Source organism: Ctenopharyngodon idella, chromosome 24 (assembly GCF_019924925.1).
Source record: "Ctenopharyngodon idella isolate HZGC_01 chromosome 24, HZGC01, whole genome shotgun sequence".
NCBI lineage: Eukaryota > Metazoa > Chordata > Actinopteri > Cypriniformes > Xenocyprididae > Ctenopharyngodon > Ctenopharyngodon idella.
Genome location: NC_067243.1, coordinates 14931047 through 14947634, shown reverse-complemented (window position 1 = coordinate 14947634; position 16588 = coordinate 14931047). Strand labels below are relative to the sequence as shown.

At 37.0% G+C, this 16588-nt stretch overlaps 1 protein-coding gene across 3 annotated transcripts; it reads left to right on the top strand.

Annotated features, from left to right (window-relative positions):
• The first annotated feature begins 1820 nt into the window (after nt 1–1820).
• On the top strand, nt 1821–15293 carry chrm2b (cholinergic receptor, muscarinic 2b). 3 transcript variants are annotated; one of them, XM_051884983.1, is made up of 3 exons: nt 1821–1903; nt 10010–10864; nt 14482–15293. In XM_051884983.1, exons 2-3 carry the CDS (start codon nt 10042–10044, stop codon nt 15057–15059), a joined length of 1401 nt encoding a protein of 466 aa, XP_051740943.1. In that variant the 5' UTR covers nt 1821–1903; nt 10010–10041; the 3' UTR covers nt 15060–15293. The 3 variants fall into 3 exon arrangements, with proteins under 3 accessions (XP_051740943.1, XP_051740941.1, XP_051740940.1); XM_051884981.1 differs by lacking the exon at nt 1821–1903 and adding an exon at nt 8405–8870; XM_051884980.1 differs by lacking the exon at nt 1821–1903 and adding an exon at nt 8881–9033.
• Nucleotides 15294–16588: the final 1295 nt, after the last annotated feature.

Sequence of the window (16588 nt, the reverse complement as noted above, 5' to 3'; positions counted from 1 at the left end):
TCTAAGTAAAAGAGCCAATCACTGATTGATAAAGTCATGCGTCACTGCAGCTGCAGTTTGAGGCTCCGGTTCCCATAGAAACCTGAGACTCGCGCTTAGGACTGCACATGCGCATTGGCTCGTCTAGCCTGAAAAATAAGCTTTTTTAATGCTATTTGAGCATAAGAAATAAAATTTATGGGCCAGTTCATGTCAGATTTTGTTGCAGATTTGAAATATGTTATTTAATTGTGAGTTCGCCAATCTTTTTGAGATTTCAGTGCTCCCTCATTCAAATAGATGGGACGCCCGAAGGCATTGCAAACATGGTCACAGACTTTCCTTGAAAGGGACTTTGGTAGGATTAATTCACATTCATATATATGTAATCCTTACTGTGCTACTTTATCTGTATCTGATTTAAAATGAGCAGATATCTGTGAGAAATGTAACGCCCTAAAGACAAAATAATTGATAAAAATAAGCTGTTATGTAGGAGCAATAGCTTTGTGGGCAGCGCTGTCATATGCCATAGCTGTGCACAAGGCAGGGTTGCCAGGTTTTCATAACAAAACCCGCCCAACTGCTACTCAAAACTAGCCCAATCACGTTTCAGGAGGGGTCCCCCAGTAAAAAAATCGCATTCCGGGAGGTAAAATCCACTTTTTGGCAGGGCTCCCCCTGGTAAAAATCACATTCCAGGGGCTAAATATCATGTTATTTGGGGTCGCTTCAACCAGCGGACATGAAAAACAACCCGTGGCAACAATGTTAAAGTAGCCCAATTCCGCAGGAAAACCGCAGAATTGGCAACACTGGCACAAGGCACCCTGTGTTCGAGTCTCAGGCTTATTTGTTCATTAAATGGTTAGTTCACCCAAAAAATGAAAATTCTGTCATTAATTACTCACCCTCATGTCGTTCCACACCCGTAAGACCTTTGTTCATCTTTGGAACACAAATTAAGATATTTTTGACAAAATCTGATGGCTCAATTAGGCCTACATTGACAGCAAGACAATTAACACTTATATTACCCAGAAAGCTACTAAAGACGTATTTAAAACAGTTCATGTGACTACAGTGGTTCAACCTTAATGTTATGAAGCGACAAGAATACTTTTTGTGCACCAAAAAAACAAAATAAAGACTTTATTGAACAATATATAATGAAGGGCAATTTCAAAACACTGCTTCATGAAGCTTCGAAGCTTTACGAATCTTTTGTTTCGAATCAGTGGTTCGGAGCGTTCAAAGCTTCATGAAACAGTGTTTTGAAATCGCCCATCACTAGATATTGTTGAATAAAGTCGCTATTTTGTTTTTTTGGCGCACAAAAAGTATTCTTGTCGCTTTATAACATTAAGGTTGAACCACTGTAGTCACACAAACGGTGCGTTTGAAAGTCTAAATTAACTTGCTCTCAATGCAGTCCTCACTGACCCATTGGATTTTATTAAAAATATTTTTTTGTGTTCTGAAGATAGATAGATAGATAGATAGATAGATAGATTTGTGTTCTGAAGATAGATAGATAGATAGATAGATAGATAGATAGATAGACAGACAGACAGACAGACAGACAGACAGAAACAGACAACTCCAGATAAACACATGTTAAAACTCCTGTGGCTCAAAACAACAACATTACAAAAGCATAGTAGTGCCAGCTGCTTTTGTAACAAGCTGTCCATAAAATATTAAACATTTATTTAAGCTACCACGTTCCCTGTAGTTCTCTGGCTTCTCGTCTAAGTGTGTTTAGAGCCCACCCTCGTTTACACACTCACAGAGTTCATGTACAGTCAGTGGCACAAGGGGCAACAGACGCACAGCTCACTCTGGTCCTCACAGAAGACGGATGCTGTTGACAATCATCTGCTCTGATAGGAGTTATGACTGGACATTTGGCTGCAGAAATAAGGTATTAGATATTTTATTTTTTATAACTTACACAGGATGTTTAAGGAGTGCATTTTGCTTTTTAAATTTTTTTGTATTTCATAATTGTTTTATTGTTTAGTCTTTAGTAGGCTGATCAGTCTCAGGTTTTGAGACAACATGCCTCTATATACTGTGTATATAGACTACTTTAACATGCTATTGGGGCATGTTGTAACAAAATGTTAATCTGTATTTTTTGCCTGGGCAATAATGGTGGAAATATTTGCATTTTTGTAGTCAAGACTTTAAACTGACTTTCAAAAACAAACTCACCCCGAGAAAAATTCACTGGAGTAACAAGTGTGACATCTAGCCCCTCTCTGCCCTACGCTATAAAACAAATATGTAAAGAATTTCTGAAGCAAAACACATATAAACTTACATACACTAACCAATCCTAGGTACAAATTTTAACACCGGTGCTAAGATTGCTGTTCTTTGTCACAGTGCTGAGATATTTCCCACATGGCTGTGCTGTATGCCCCTGGCTTTTTAACAAGAACTTGTGGCACAAGCTAGAAAGGTGAAGATGGGTGCCTGAAGTCAGTACATACAATCTTAAGATAAATAAAGAATAAATATTTATGTTTTCACAATTGAATGCCTTCCATCTTGATAGCTTGCTCTGTCCTCTCTGTTTTTGTCAGCAACATCATATCACAAGTGAGCAAATGTGACAGACAGCACATCAGTACTATTGTTAGTCTCACTTAAAACAGCAGCTTCATTAATATATTGATCCATATTCACATTATTCATATTTGATTAGGTCGTAATGTCATTTGTCCTTCAAAGAGAATATACAACACACACCACCACACATTTCAGCTTTACTCTTCTTCCTAAGAGTGATGATGACCAGACCCCACTCTTAACAAACAAGATAACCGACCAAAGACCATTAACTTTTGAGCACAGTAGTAAAAACAAGCCTCATGTCCTCAGTCATTCTAAATTTATTTAAACTTTTATTAACAGAGTACATATTTGCCCTGTAGCTCACCTATATGAACAACATATAACATCTCTTTGCATTATATTAAATTACACAGGTCCACCCAATATGACTTCACAAAGAGTTACTTAATTAGCAGCTATAGAGTGCATTAGTGCCTGCCTCCTTTTTCAGTGGTTCTAGAAATCCCATAGGGATTTTAAAATAGTCTTTGTTAAAGAGTTATAAGTCATGAACCAAGCCAATCAGCTATGAAGTGAATCACAACACTACAAACTTTGATTTGAAGCAAAAAAGTTTTTGAAAATCGGACAAAAAGACAAAGGTAGGAGAATGTTTACTAGTGAGGGAAAGAACTAAAATCCCATAAGCATTGCAAACAGCATGATCAAATTAAAAACAACAGAAAAATCTAAAACTATATATATATATATTTATATATACATACATATACACACACACACAAACTTTTCAGTATTTTGAGAGTGCAGAGAAAACGATTCGATTGCGTCATTCACAGTGCTTCATGGGAGTGGGCGGAGCTAAAGAGCTATTTTGGCATGTGTTGCTTTTTTCTACTCTCTGATTGGTGTAATTTTCTATACAGCAACATGGGTAATGTAGTTTTTCACCAGAAATTCCACTGTTAAAAACGATTATTTTAAAAATAAGCTGAATTAATGTGGGCTGACGTCTTCAGCAGAAGCAAATACCATGGTTTAACAACCTGGTCTGTCTTTAAAGGTGCAGTATGTAGGATTTCTGTCCGCTAGAGGTCGCTAGAGGCCTATTCAAAACAAAGGCGTAGTTTGATGACGCCAAGTTTGAGCGCGGAATCTTGGGATATTTGGTCTTCACCTCAATGGACGGTGCAAAAGAATAGGGATAGGACTCGGGAAGAAATCATGTTCATGGATGCGATTATTAACGTTACTATGAAGCAGAGCAGGCCCGAGTGTTGTGGGAGCTGAACGAGGCCGCTGGAGCGATTGCGCAACACACACCACGAGCAGCAGAACTTTTATTATGACACAGTTTCCGGCGCTGCTTCCGCTTTTCCGGTCATGAGTATGAGGTTTATCATATTAGATACATTTGAGTGTGTTGAAAATCATGTTATAATGTTACTCTGTGCGTTCGCTCGGCGGCTGCTGTGAGACATTTGTTGCACACTGCAGTAAGCTAGATCGATTTTAGAATATCATATTAAATGCTGGATGGTTTGTGTTGATAAATGGCATGCAATTCATTTTAAAACGTATTGTATGATGGAGAAAATTCTGTATTACTGTTACTAAAAATAAAGCTGCATCTGATTATGCTATGTTAGCTACTTCACAAGATAGTGTTTTTCTCTGAGGCATGGTAAAGCATGGTACTTGCAAAAAATCAAGAAAATTAGATTTAAACAATAAGACTAAACGTGTTGAGCTATATAACAACAATTAGTTTTCTGTCTATAAATATATCAAAACAGTTGTTTCCTTGTCTATTAAAAATGTGTAATATATTAAAGTGTCTTTGGTGTTTCCATGGTTTCTACAAAATAAAACCGGAAACAGAGGGTAACGCGGGTAAGATGCAATTGACAGGCGACTCCTCACACGTCCCGGAGCCTTGGTTAAAATTGCAATTTTCTCATGTTTACAAATAGTTGCAAACATTTGGGATGTTGTAAGTACTCAAGTAAACAAAATATATAACACTGGCCTAGTGGTTTTTGGATATTTTACTGCAAAAATCTTACATATTGCACCTTTAAAGGGTAATAATTATAAAATAAATGCAATAGAAACCTCAACACAATAAACAACCAATCAGAACACCTTAGCAGCTACCTAGCCACCATACAGAACAGTCAAAAAACTGCATAGTAAAACTAACCACCCAAAACACCCTAGCACCTAGCAATGCCCTAGCAGTCATCATGAACACTGGATGCACAACAGCACAGTAACACACTAATGACCCAAATCACACTAGCAGCCAACTAGCAGTGCCCTAACAACTATTCAGAACACCTAGGCAACACAGAACACCATGGTAACAATGCTAAAAATCACTCAGAACATCTTAGCAACCTCAGTAACCACAGTCACATGCTAAAAACAACCAGAACACTATAGAAACCACCAAAGCAATGCCCCAGCAACTGTATGCTAAAAAAACATCCAGGAGGGCCAGCAGAGGTGTAAAGAGTACCTGAAAACCATACTTGAGTAAAAGTAAAGATACCTTACAGCGAAAATTACTCCATTACAAGTTACAAGTCACCAATTCCAATACGACTCAAGTAAAAGTCTTAGAGTATCTGATTTTAACAGTACTTAAGTATTTTACTCATGCTGAATGTAGGCCCAAGAAAAAGAAAAGACATGACAGTGAAAATAAGAAACAATTGATTTGTAAGATGAGAAATCATGTTTATTTTCTAAAATCAAAATTAAACTGAACACCTCAATACTGCATTAAATCAACGTTGACAAAATAGCATCTTAAACGTCTACAAACTCTCAAGTCTCAGTTAAGCTCAAGTGCACAAAAAGGCCATACGTAAACCAATATCCTTCAAAAAGGTCTTGTCAATATAACAAATATACAATAATGTAAAGTAAAATGAATTAGTCAAAGTCTACTTGCACTAGATGTGTAGAGACGTTACTCATCAGAGGAAGCTCTGAAGCTAGTGTTGCCCACTGACAGTGAGCACACAGGTGCATTAGAAGCCGAGGATGTAAAGAAACCGATTTGTAAAGCGTTAAAATTCTGAAAATGAATGAATGACCACCACAGCAACCTCTATAGTGACTGTGTCTACAACGCACCAGTGACGTCTGATGTCTGCGCGAGCAGGGTGGGCGGAGGTATGGAAATACATATGTTGACAGGCAGGTAGGACAGTATCATTGCATTTGGACCGAATACAATGATTGGACAAATGTTTTTTTGGTCCTGAGACTTCCACAGAAGATATATGTACGTTTTAATATTTAGACCACTTCTATTAGGATATTGATTGCTAGGATGTGAGTTTCAACCAGTGGCTGCCATTAAAAAATGAAGGATTCAGTCAAACACACTTTAAATGTGTGTCTTTAACAAACTTCTCTTCTCTAAGTTAATTTTTATAGCTGACTAACAAGATTTTGGAAATTGAATGGCTGAGGTAAATACATTAAGTGACCTAGCCTACTGTTTAAAGCGGTTTTATTGACGTCTTTCCGCGATGAAACACTGATTGAGAGATTACATGAGACATGATACCGTTCGGTAAGTTTTACTGTATCTTTCAACATACTTTTTTGATGTTCATTCATTTATTTCGTGCTGTAACTAGTAAAGAGGAAGAGACAATCGGTTCACATGCGCTTGTCGCACTGTCGCTTTAAAGACCGCTAACACTATATTTATTGTTTGAATATCGTAATAAAATTGACAGAATTTGAAAGCCGAGACTTTGTTTCATATCAGAAGTAATGAATCACAAAGCTTATTGAGAATTATGCTGCCTTCCGATAGCACGTAAAGGCCGCATAATTGGATGGGAGGCACTTAAAAGATTTGATCATTCATCAACTGAAAACAGCATCGATTCATGGGATTTAAATCGATATCGGTTCTTCAAAATGAGAATGGATTAAAATCGCGAAATCTATATTTTTTACCCAGCACTACCAAAAAACACCCAGCAACAGTAACATCCTAAAACCACCAAGAACGCATTAGAAACCCTCTAAAACTCTTAAGCAACCACATACTTAAATGTTTTAATAACAAAATAGCAACATTTTTACTTTAAAAAAATGTTGTTCAGTTTTTGGTACTGATCCAAACTGAACCAGAACAGTACATGCTGTCCTGCTAAAGGTAATAAGCTTATTCCTCCTAAGAGGCCTTCCTGGTTACAGTAAATAAAACATGTGCTATCAGAGTCCTTCCTTCCATCTAGCTACATTAAAATATCTGAGATTATATCACAGTTAGTCATGTTTTCCCTGCAGTATTATCAGTCCCATCAATGTGATGCTGTTCTCCTTTGCCTTAATGGAAATCTGGCAGCATAAACAATACAGATGAACTCTCTGTTTGAGAATGCTGTTTGGCAAACATACTCCAACTGCAAAGATACACACTAGTTTGTGACGGTGCGGAAGTCCGCGAGCCTTCCAGCCATCCATCCATGCCCATATCGGGTGTGAAACAATTAAACAATTAGGTGTACATTTATAAAAGGGAAGTACAACTTGGAGAGAGGATGTGAAGTGGTCGAGGGAGGAAGTAGAATCGACTTACCTGTTGAACCAGCTTCAGCGCTTCCATGACGCAGCTCGAAGCATCTGCCGTGGCTAACGAGAGTGTGATTAAAGCAACGCTTTACTCCTAACACTAGCTGCAGAGCAACACACGTGAAACTACCGTTATTACCAGCATTCCCGGACTGACCTTATCATTTATATTTTTCTCATGCTGTTTTGTTTTTTTGTTTTTTTGTTTTTCTTTCTCTGAGTTTAAAATTGTGGTTTGTTGTGAGAAATGCTGATTTTCTCCCCTGATTACTTGATTTTTGCAAATATATTCTATTGATCTGCATCCAGTGTTATGTTATGATTTAAAGTGGTGTGTTTTCCTTAATTTTATGTTACTGGTGGTATATTTTGTACCTTTTTGTGATAGGATTCAACCTATCTGGCGCCCGAATTTAACTTACTTAAACTAAAAGATTATTTTGGACGGGCCGCCACCGTTACAAGTTTTCTCTCCACATGCCATGTCATATTCTGAACCATAAAGATAGAAGTGGTCTTTTGCACAGAGTTTTTGTGCATTTTAAAGAAAGCACTTAACAATTTATTGTATTTTTTTTATTACAGTAAAAAATGGAAGAAATATACAATGTCCCCAAAAAGTATTTGAACCAATGTTAATGAAAACTAAATTTCAAATTTAATTAGAAAAGCTGGAATGAAACTAAAATACATATTTATGACTCCAAAAGTAGCTGCAATAAAAATAAAAGTCCACAAAATATTATTTTTAGTTTTTATACAAAATATATTTAAAATTGAAAAGACAAACTGAAAATAAATAGAAATAAAACTAAAATTCAAAACATTGGCCTGGACCCAAAATGGTTCTGAAAAATGTTATGAGAAAAAAAACTATCTTAATTTGTTTGCAGAGGTTTGATATTCTGTTGCTATGCCGTTTCTACAGTGTTCATAGTGGTTTTATAGACCCTTATAGGGCCATTATAGACCCTTTTAGTGCCAAAATCACAATTATGTCACAGCGTTAGCTAGAGGTGGCCAATACAAACCAGTAAGTTTGTCAGTGTTGCCAAGTCTGCAGTTTTCCTATGGAATTGAGCTACTTTAACACAGATGCTGCGGGTTGTTTTTCAAGTCCGCGGGTTGCAACGACCGCGATAACATGATATTTAGCCCCTGAAATGCGAATTTTACCAGGGGAAGCCCGCCAAAAAAACGCATATTTTACCGGGCGAACCTCCACTGAAATGCAATTGTGCTAGTTTTGGGCTAGTTTTGAGTAGCAATTGGATGGGTTTGGTTGTGAAAACCTGGCAACCCTGGTTTGTCAGCTATTTATAGTTGGCTACATAAGGATCTTAAAATGTCATCTTGTTGTGTTGTTGGGTGCCAGAATTGGAGTACAGGCTCCAATTCGAAATTTTATCGCATTTTGCCAGGAAAAAAAAAAGATGACAGCTGTGGTTAAACATACACTGTAAACCCTAGCACTCAAAATAATTAGTTGGTTTGAGTAGGACAAACTTACATTAAACAAATTAGTTCATTTAGCACTTTCTTTTTCTTTCAAGTTCACAGAACTGATATATTTTGAGTAAACTGAACTGTTTCATTGTGTTGAGTTTTATGAACTTACTACTTTTAATTTAGATGAACTTAAGTTTAACTGAAACTGGACTGGAATTTCTATTTCCCAGCATGCTTTGCCCATGGCATGCGAAAGGGTGAGTAAATGCTAAAATTTTTTTGTTCAAGATTAATGCTAAGTGGGAGATTTAGTAGTGATTAATGTTTTGTTATGATAGTTTAGAAGAGTTTCTGTTAATGTGGGTTTGGAGAGTTACCATCATGGTGACAAGCGGTGCACGCGGCTTGGTTTGAGAGCAGGTATGTTAAATGACATTCAGAAAGTGTTATACCATGCTATTGTTAACATGTTAGCAAATTAGCAAGTTAGCATTTTCTGAATTAGCTAAGTTTACACTTATAAAAATGTTCACATTGAGGTTACATGATAATTTCAAGTTAAATGTATGAGTTAGTGTACTCAAACATTTCAAGTTAAGAACGATTAAAATGTGTAAGTACAAACTAAAAACCTGCCAGTTCTGCTTACTTAAACGTTGAATTTCTTAACTTAAAAATTGAGGCAACTGATTGCCTCAAATTTTGAGTTTTGCCAACTTATTCGGGTTTAGAAAGAAAGAACTGGACAGAAACGATCATCAAAAATGCTTGCTTCACACTTCATGTCAAGGTTAAATCAACTATTGTCTTTTTTTTTAGTATGGATTATGGTTTAGTTGCGTGTCTAAAGATTTCCCACGCATGCCCACCTAATCAGAAATTGGGAAACAAGTTAAGATTTCTTACGTAATGCTAACTTTGTTAGTCGTACAACTATCAGTTAGTTAACTGCTAGCTAATGACCAGAGACTAAACATAAATTAAACCGTTTGTGTCGTCTACCTTTCTACAGTTGCTACAGTTGCCTGTCAGATCGTCCATCCATTGAGTGAGCGTGTATGGATCGGCCAATCTGTTTCTGTCCATTAAAGTTAACTTTTTCAAATAACAATCATGGTCCCAGACAGTGAGTGACCTTTCATACTCAGATAAATTGGACTTTCTCCAGCCTTTGTTAAACAACAAGCTAACAAAATTTGCTAGCTAGCGTTAGTAAAGTGATCAGGAGAATCATCTGCCTCCACCTAAGCTCCGCCCACAAAAAAAGTCACAATGTTTACTGACTAAAAAGGGGTCTATTAGGCAGTTGTTTACTGACCCAATTAAAACATGTAGAAAAGTGAAAGCTCATCAGTAAATATACATAATGATATTCTTTTTTTTTTTCTACCTTTAGGTTCTGATGTGCATGTCCTGTGACAAGGAAAGATGGAGGCTTCCAACTTAACTCTTTCTCCAAGCCTCAGCCATGCTAACAAGACTAACTTTTTCCTAGACAGTCCATTCTCACCTGTTGAGCTTGTTTTCATCATTTTCGGACTGAGCACTTTAAGCCTGATCACAATTATTGGCAATGTGCTGGTCATGCTCTCTATCAAGGTCAACAGGAACCTCCAGACGGTCAACAACTACTTCCTGTTCAGTCTAGCATGTGCCGACCTGTTCATCGGCGTTTTCTCCATGAACCTCTACACCGTGTACATTGTTACTGGCCGCTGGCCTTTAGGAGCTTTGGTCTGTGACCTCTGGCTGGCTCTGGACTACGTGGTGAGCAACGCCTCTGTAATGAACCTCCTCATCATCAGCTTTGACCGATATTTCTGCGTCACCAAACCTCTCAGCTATCCGGTCAAAAGGACCTACAAGATGGCAGGCATGATGATCGCGGGAGCTTGGATCCTGTCGTTCGTTCTCTGGGCTCCAGCCATCCTGTTCTGGCAGTTCGTCACGGGCAGCCGGACGGTTCCTGAAGGCGAGTGCTACATCCAGTTTTTCTCCAATGCTGTGGTTACCTTCGGCACCGCCATCGCTGCCTTCTACCTGCCAGTTGTCACTATGACCGTACTATACTGGCAGATCTCCAAAGCCAGCCGCAGTCGTGTCCGAAGCAGAGACAATCGGAGAGTATCTAGAGTCAGTAATGATGGAGGCCAGGCTGGACCCACAACTGAGGGCAATAAGGAGAGGAAGTCAATCCAAGGAGGAGAGGAAATGGTTCCACGCAGGCAGAGTGCTTCAGATGTCACTACAGGTCTGTATACTTTTTTCTTCCATTGAACACAAAGGGAGATTTTTTTTTGAAGAATGTTCACACTGCTCTTTATACAAGATACGTATAGAGGACAGGACTGTTGAGCTCCAAAAAGACAAAAGAGAAGCATAAAAATAGTCTATTCGAGGAGTTTCCAAACTTGTCATGTCACGACCAGTGCTCGAAGTGGGCAGGTACTTCTATTTTTTTTTCTTTAGCGTACCGTCAGTTTTCCTTGCGTACCAGCACTTCCGACATGTTGCACATACGGAAGTCCACCGCGCCCTACCTTCTTCAGGAACGTGTTTTGAACCGAGTACCGGCACTTTTATTTTTCCCCTTCAAGCACTGGTCACAACGTACTAAACCTGTGAGACTTTCGTTCATTTTCAGAAGACAAATGAAGATATTTTAATGAAATCTGAGAGATTTCTGTCTCTCCATTGACAGTCTATGCAACAACCACTTTGATGCTTCAAAAAGTTCATAAAGAGATCGTAAAACTAATCCATATGAATTGAGTGGTTTAGTCCAAATTTTCTGAAGAGACTCAATCATTTTATATGATGAACAGACTGAATTCAGGCTTTTATTCACATATAAACATTGATCAACACACATCAGTTGTGGTAAACAGAAGCTCAAGCATGTTTGCTTGACATGCGAGGTTCATTCTCGTGTTATGCAGCACGTTTGAGCTTCTGCAAGAACCAATGAGGTTTGTTCTCACTCGCAAAGCTGGTTCGGTTGAGCTTCTGTTTGTTTATGTTTTTATCCCAGTCCTATGTAGTTGCTAGGGGACCCGTCACGGCGTTACCTGGAGGTACAAACACAAACCAATACAAACCAGCTAGTTTGTCACAGTGTTGCTAAGTCTGCGTTTTTCCTGTGGAATTGAGCTACTTTAACACTGTAGCTGTGGGTTGTTTTTCATGTCCGCAGGTTGTAACGACCGCAAGAACGTTATTTAGTCCCTGAAATGCGAATTTTACCAGGGGAAGCCTGGTAAAAACACAGATTTTACCCCCCAGAAACGCAATTGAGGCTAGTTTTGAGTAGCAATTGGATGCGTTTTGTTGTGAGAACCTGGCAACCCTGGTTTGTCAGCTATTTATAGTTGGCTACATAAGGATCTTAAAATGTCATCTTGTTGTGTTGTTGGGTGCCAGAATTGATGGAGTACAGGCTCCAATTTGAAATTTTATCGCATATTGCCACGAAAAAAAAACGACGACAGCTGTGGTTAAACGAATTAAGGGGAGACACTACAGGCAAAAACACAGTTTTTTCAGGCATATGTCAATTTTAAGATTTTGCACTTTTTGGCTTTTCATAAAGTGTTTTTTCAGACTGGTGGAAAGAAAACATCCAAAATACACTTTTAAGTGTATATTTTATAGCACTTTATCTATTTGTGTCTATAGATTTCAATTACAGTAAATATCTTTAAAGGCCGTTTTCTCAAAATAAGTTTTTTTTTCTCCTGCTCTGAGTCAATCTCCACTTCAGCAGAACTTACATACACCAAACTTTACAATTTTATTCCTATCTATATTCTGAAGGTTTTTACAGAGGGATTTGTTGATATATAATTTGCCTGATTTTATACAACATTTTATTCCTAAAAAAATGGTGAAAATAATTTGATAGTTGATAGTATTTTCTGATTTATGGAGTGATAAAAAGAGATATCCAAAATTTCCTCTGTACTAAACTTTTGAATTTAATATGGCCAAAAAAATTAAACGAGAATTTTGAACCTGACGTCATCCAATATTCAGATTTTTGTTCTAGAAATGTATGCAAATTAGCACATATTTAATTAGATTACGCCTCATTTGCATATTTTTTAAACATAACATTTTAGAAAACTTGTAATACAAAAAAATGTTTGCAATTTTTAATGTAATCAATCATCTGGGGTAGTATGGCGATATCTGTTAATTATTTTTTTTACCCTATTCACCTGGGGTGTCTTGCCTTATAACGAGCGGACTGGACAGAAACGATCATCAAAAATGCTGAACAAAATGAGGTTCATTCTCGTGTGTTACGCAGCACGTTTGAGCTTCCTCAAGAACCAATGAGGTTTGTTCTTGCTGGTCAAGCAGGTTCGGTTGAGCTTCTGTTTACGTTCGCTGATCAATGTTTATATGTGAATAAATGGCTAAATTCAATCTGTTCGTCATACAAAGCGATCGTGTCTCTTCAGAAAATTTGGACTAAACCACTCAATTCATATGGATTAGTTTTACGATCTCTTTATGAACTTTTTGAAGCATCAAAGTGGTAGTTGCGTAGCTGTCAATGGAGGGACAGAAATCTCTCAGATTTCATTAAAAATATCTTCATTTGTTTCTCGGAGATGAATGAAAGTCGTAAAAGTTTGGAATGACATGAGGGTGAGTAATTAACAACAAAATTTGCATTTTTGGGTGAACTAGCCCTTTAACTAAAACTATTATAAATGCTGAAAACTTGCTGCTTAACATTTTTGCGGAAATGGTCATACTTTTTTCAGGATTCTGTGATGAATAGAAACAGCATTTATTTGCATTTATTAAAGCATTTATTAAATAGAAATCTTTTTTAACTATAAATGTCTTCACTGTCACTTTTGATCAATTAAATGCATCCTTGATAAATAAAAGTATTAATTTCTGTCTTTTTTTTTTATCTTACCATAAATATTTGAATGGTATAATTGTTTCCACAAAAACGTTAAGCAGCAAAAACTGTTTTTTAGCATTGATAATAATAATAAGAAATGTTTATTGAGCACCAAATCATCATATTAGAATGATTTCTGAAGGATCATGTGACACTGAAGACTGGAGTAAAGATGCTGAAAATTCAGCTTTGATCACTGGATATAAATTACATTTTAAAATATATTCAAATAGAAAACAGTTATATTAAATTATAATAATATTCCACAATATTAGTGCAGCCATGGTGAACAGAAGAGACTTGTTAAAAAATTGTAGTGTTTCCAAACTTTTGACAGGTACTGTATATATGTATGTGTATGTGTGTATTTCTGGTTTGTTAAAAATTGGATTGATTGAGTAATCTCTAATATTTTGTGAAATCTAACAGTAATATTAGTAAATGTGTTAAAAATAAAATTAATATCTAAACATTAAAACATTAACTGTCCATTAAACATATTTTACTGGACTGTAACACTTTTACCCTTTTGAGAAAATTGTTTTATTCTGTTGATTCTTTTGAAGAGGTTTTTAACCAAGTAAATCTACATTTAGTTTTAAGGCTTTTAGAAAAAATGAAACTAAAACATCTTATTTAGTTTTTTTTTTTTTTTCTCGCCATGAATATAGCCATAGAAGCTGACATGGCGTTAAGAAAAGAAAGAATGAAAGAAAGAAAGAAAGAAAACATTAACCCAATCTAACATTTTTTTTTCTTTTTTTTCTTTGTGTGAAAAAATGACTGCAATTTAGGCTGCTGAGACATATGATCTACTTTTATGGTCTTTTTTTGGAGCTTGCAGACCATATCCAGTCAAACACAAGTATTGTGTTATCTGAACCAAATATAGTCAAATCTTGTCATCATCAAATATCTCACTGAAGATATATTGTGCCCACTTGCAGGAGAAGAACGGGAGAGTGAGAATGACTCTGTATCTGGAATTGTGCTGGCTCCTTCAAACCAGCGGGATGAGGAGGCCGCATCTATAAGCACTAACGGTGACATCAAAAGCCGTCAGACCCAATCAGCTCCGCTGGCCACAGGAAGTTGGGTCAGATTTACTTGCTTCAGAACAACATCCCAAAAGGACCTGCAAAACACCTATAAACCCAACAACGGAGGTAAGGACATGACCAACGGGAAGGAAAGGCTGAGTCTGGTGTCGCAGAAGATTCTCATGCCACGTTATCAGAAGAGAAAGTGTTTATCCTCACGGGAGAAGAAGGTAACAAGGACCATTATGGCCATTCTGGTGGCATTTGCAGCCACATGGACTCCTTACAATGTCATGGTACTCATCAACACGTTTTGCTCGGACTGTATTCCAAAAACAATGTGGACCTTTGGCTACTGGCTCTGCTACATAAACAGTACGGTTAACCCCGCTTGCTATGCCCTGTGCAACGTCACCTTCAAGAACACCTTCAAACAGCTGCTGACATGCAAGTACAGGAATATTCACGCCACCAGAAAACAATAAGACAGTGGGCAAAGTTGCATGCACTTATAAACAGTTTCATGGAGAATATCCTGAAGTCTGGTGGTTTGCATCTATAGACCTTATTCACAGCAGCGCCATCTTTGATTTTTAATGGGAATGAAAGCGAGACTATAAGGGATAGACACATCTCTTAAAGGGTTAGTTCACCCAAAAATGAAAATTCTGTCATTAATTACTCACCCTCATGTCGTTCCACACCTGCAAGACCTTCGTTCATCTTCAGAACACAAATTAAGATATTTTTGATAAAATCTCATGGCTCAGTGAGGCCTCCATTGACAGCATGATAATTAACACTTTCAAACGCCCAGAAAGCTACTATTTAATACAGTTCATGTGACTACAGTGGTTCAACGAGCGACGAGAATACTTTTTGTGCGCCAAAAAAACAAATAACTACTTTATTCAACAATATCAAGTGATGAGTGATTTCAAAACACTGCTTCATGAAGCTTTACAAATCTTTTGTTTCGAATGAGTGGTTCGGAGCGTGAAAGTCACGTGATTTCTGTAAACGAGGCTTCATTACGTCATAAGTGTTTCGAAATTTTAATAGTTCACGTGACTTTGGCAGTTTGATACACGCTCTGAACCACTGATTCGAAACAAAAGCTTCATGAAACAGTTTTTTGAAATCGTCCATCACTAGATATTGTTGAATAAAGTCGTTATTCCGGGGTTTTTTTTGGTGCACAAAAAGTATTCTTATCGCTCGTTGAACCACTGTAGTCACATGAACTGTTTTAAATATGTCTTTAGTAGCTTTCTGGGCATCTGAAAGTGTTAATTATCTTGCTGTCAATGGAGGCCTCACTGAGCCATAAGATTTCATCAAAAATATCTTAATTTGTGTTCTGAAGATGAACGAAGGTCTTACGGGTGTGAAACGACATGAGGGTGAGTAATTAATGACAGAATTTTCCTTTTTGGGTGAACTAACCTCTCAGGTTGTACTGTTATTTAATTGTTTTTGGATTATTCTGCTGATGAAACACTATCTTTCCAAGAAATTTCAGTACACAAAAAAACTCTGGACAACATGAGCTGTGGAAAATATAACTGATATAGGAGCTTTAAACAGCTTTTTACAGCAGATGCCATTGAAAACACTGCAAGTTTATCCCTCACAGCCTCGATTTCATACCTTCTCTGAATAAGGTCACTTCCTGGGTTTAAAAAAATACCAGGCCAAACTGTTGAAACATTCAAATGTTACTTCAGCAGCCAAATTATTAGAAAGATTAAGACAAAGAAGCAGTAAACAGTTGTGTTTTATTTCTTGCATTATTAAGTTTGGGGTCAGTATGGTCTTTTAATGCATTAAACTGATCATAAGTGATCATTTCAACTTTTGTAACATCATAAATGTAAAGACATTTATAATGTTATATATGTAAAATCAAATAAATACTGTTCTTTTGAATATGAGAATTCTGAAAAAATTGAATTTATCATTGATGATAATAATATGAAATGTTTTTTAAGCAGCAAATCAGCAAATTAAATGA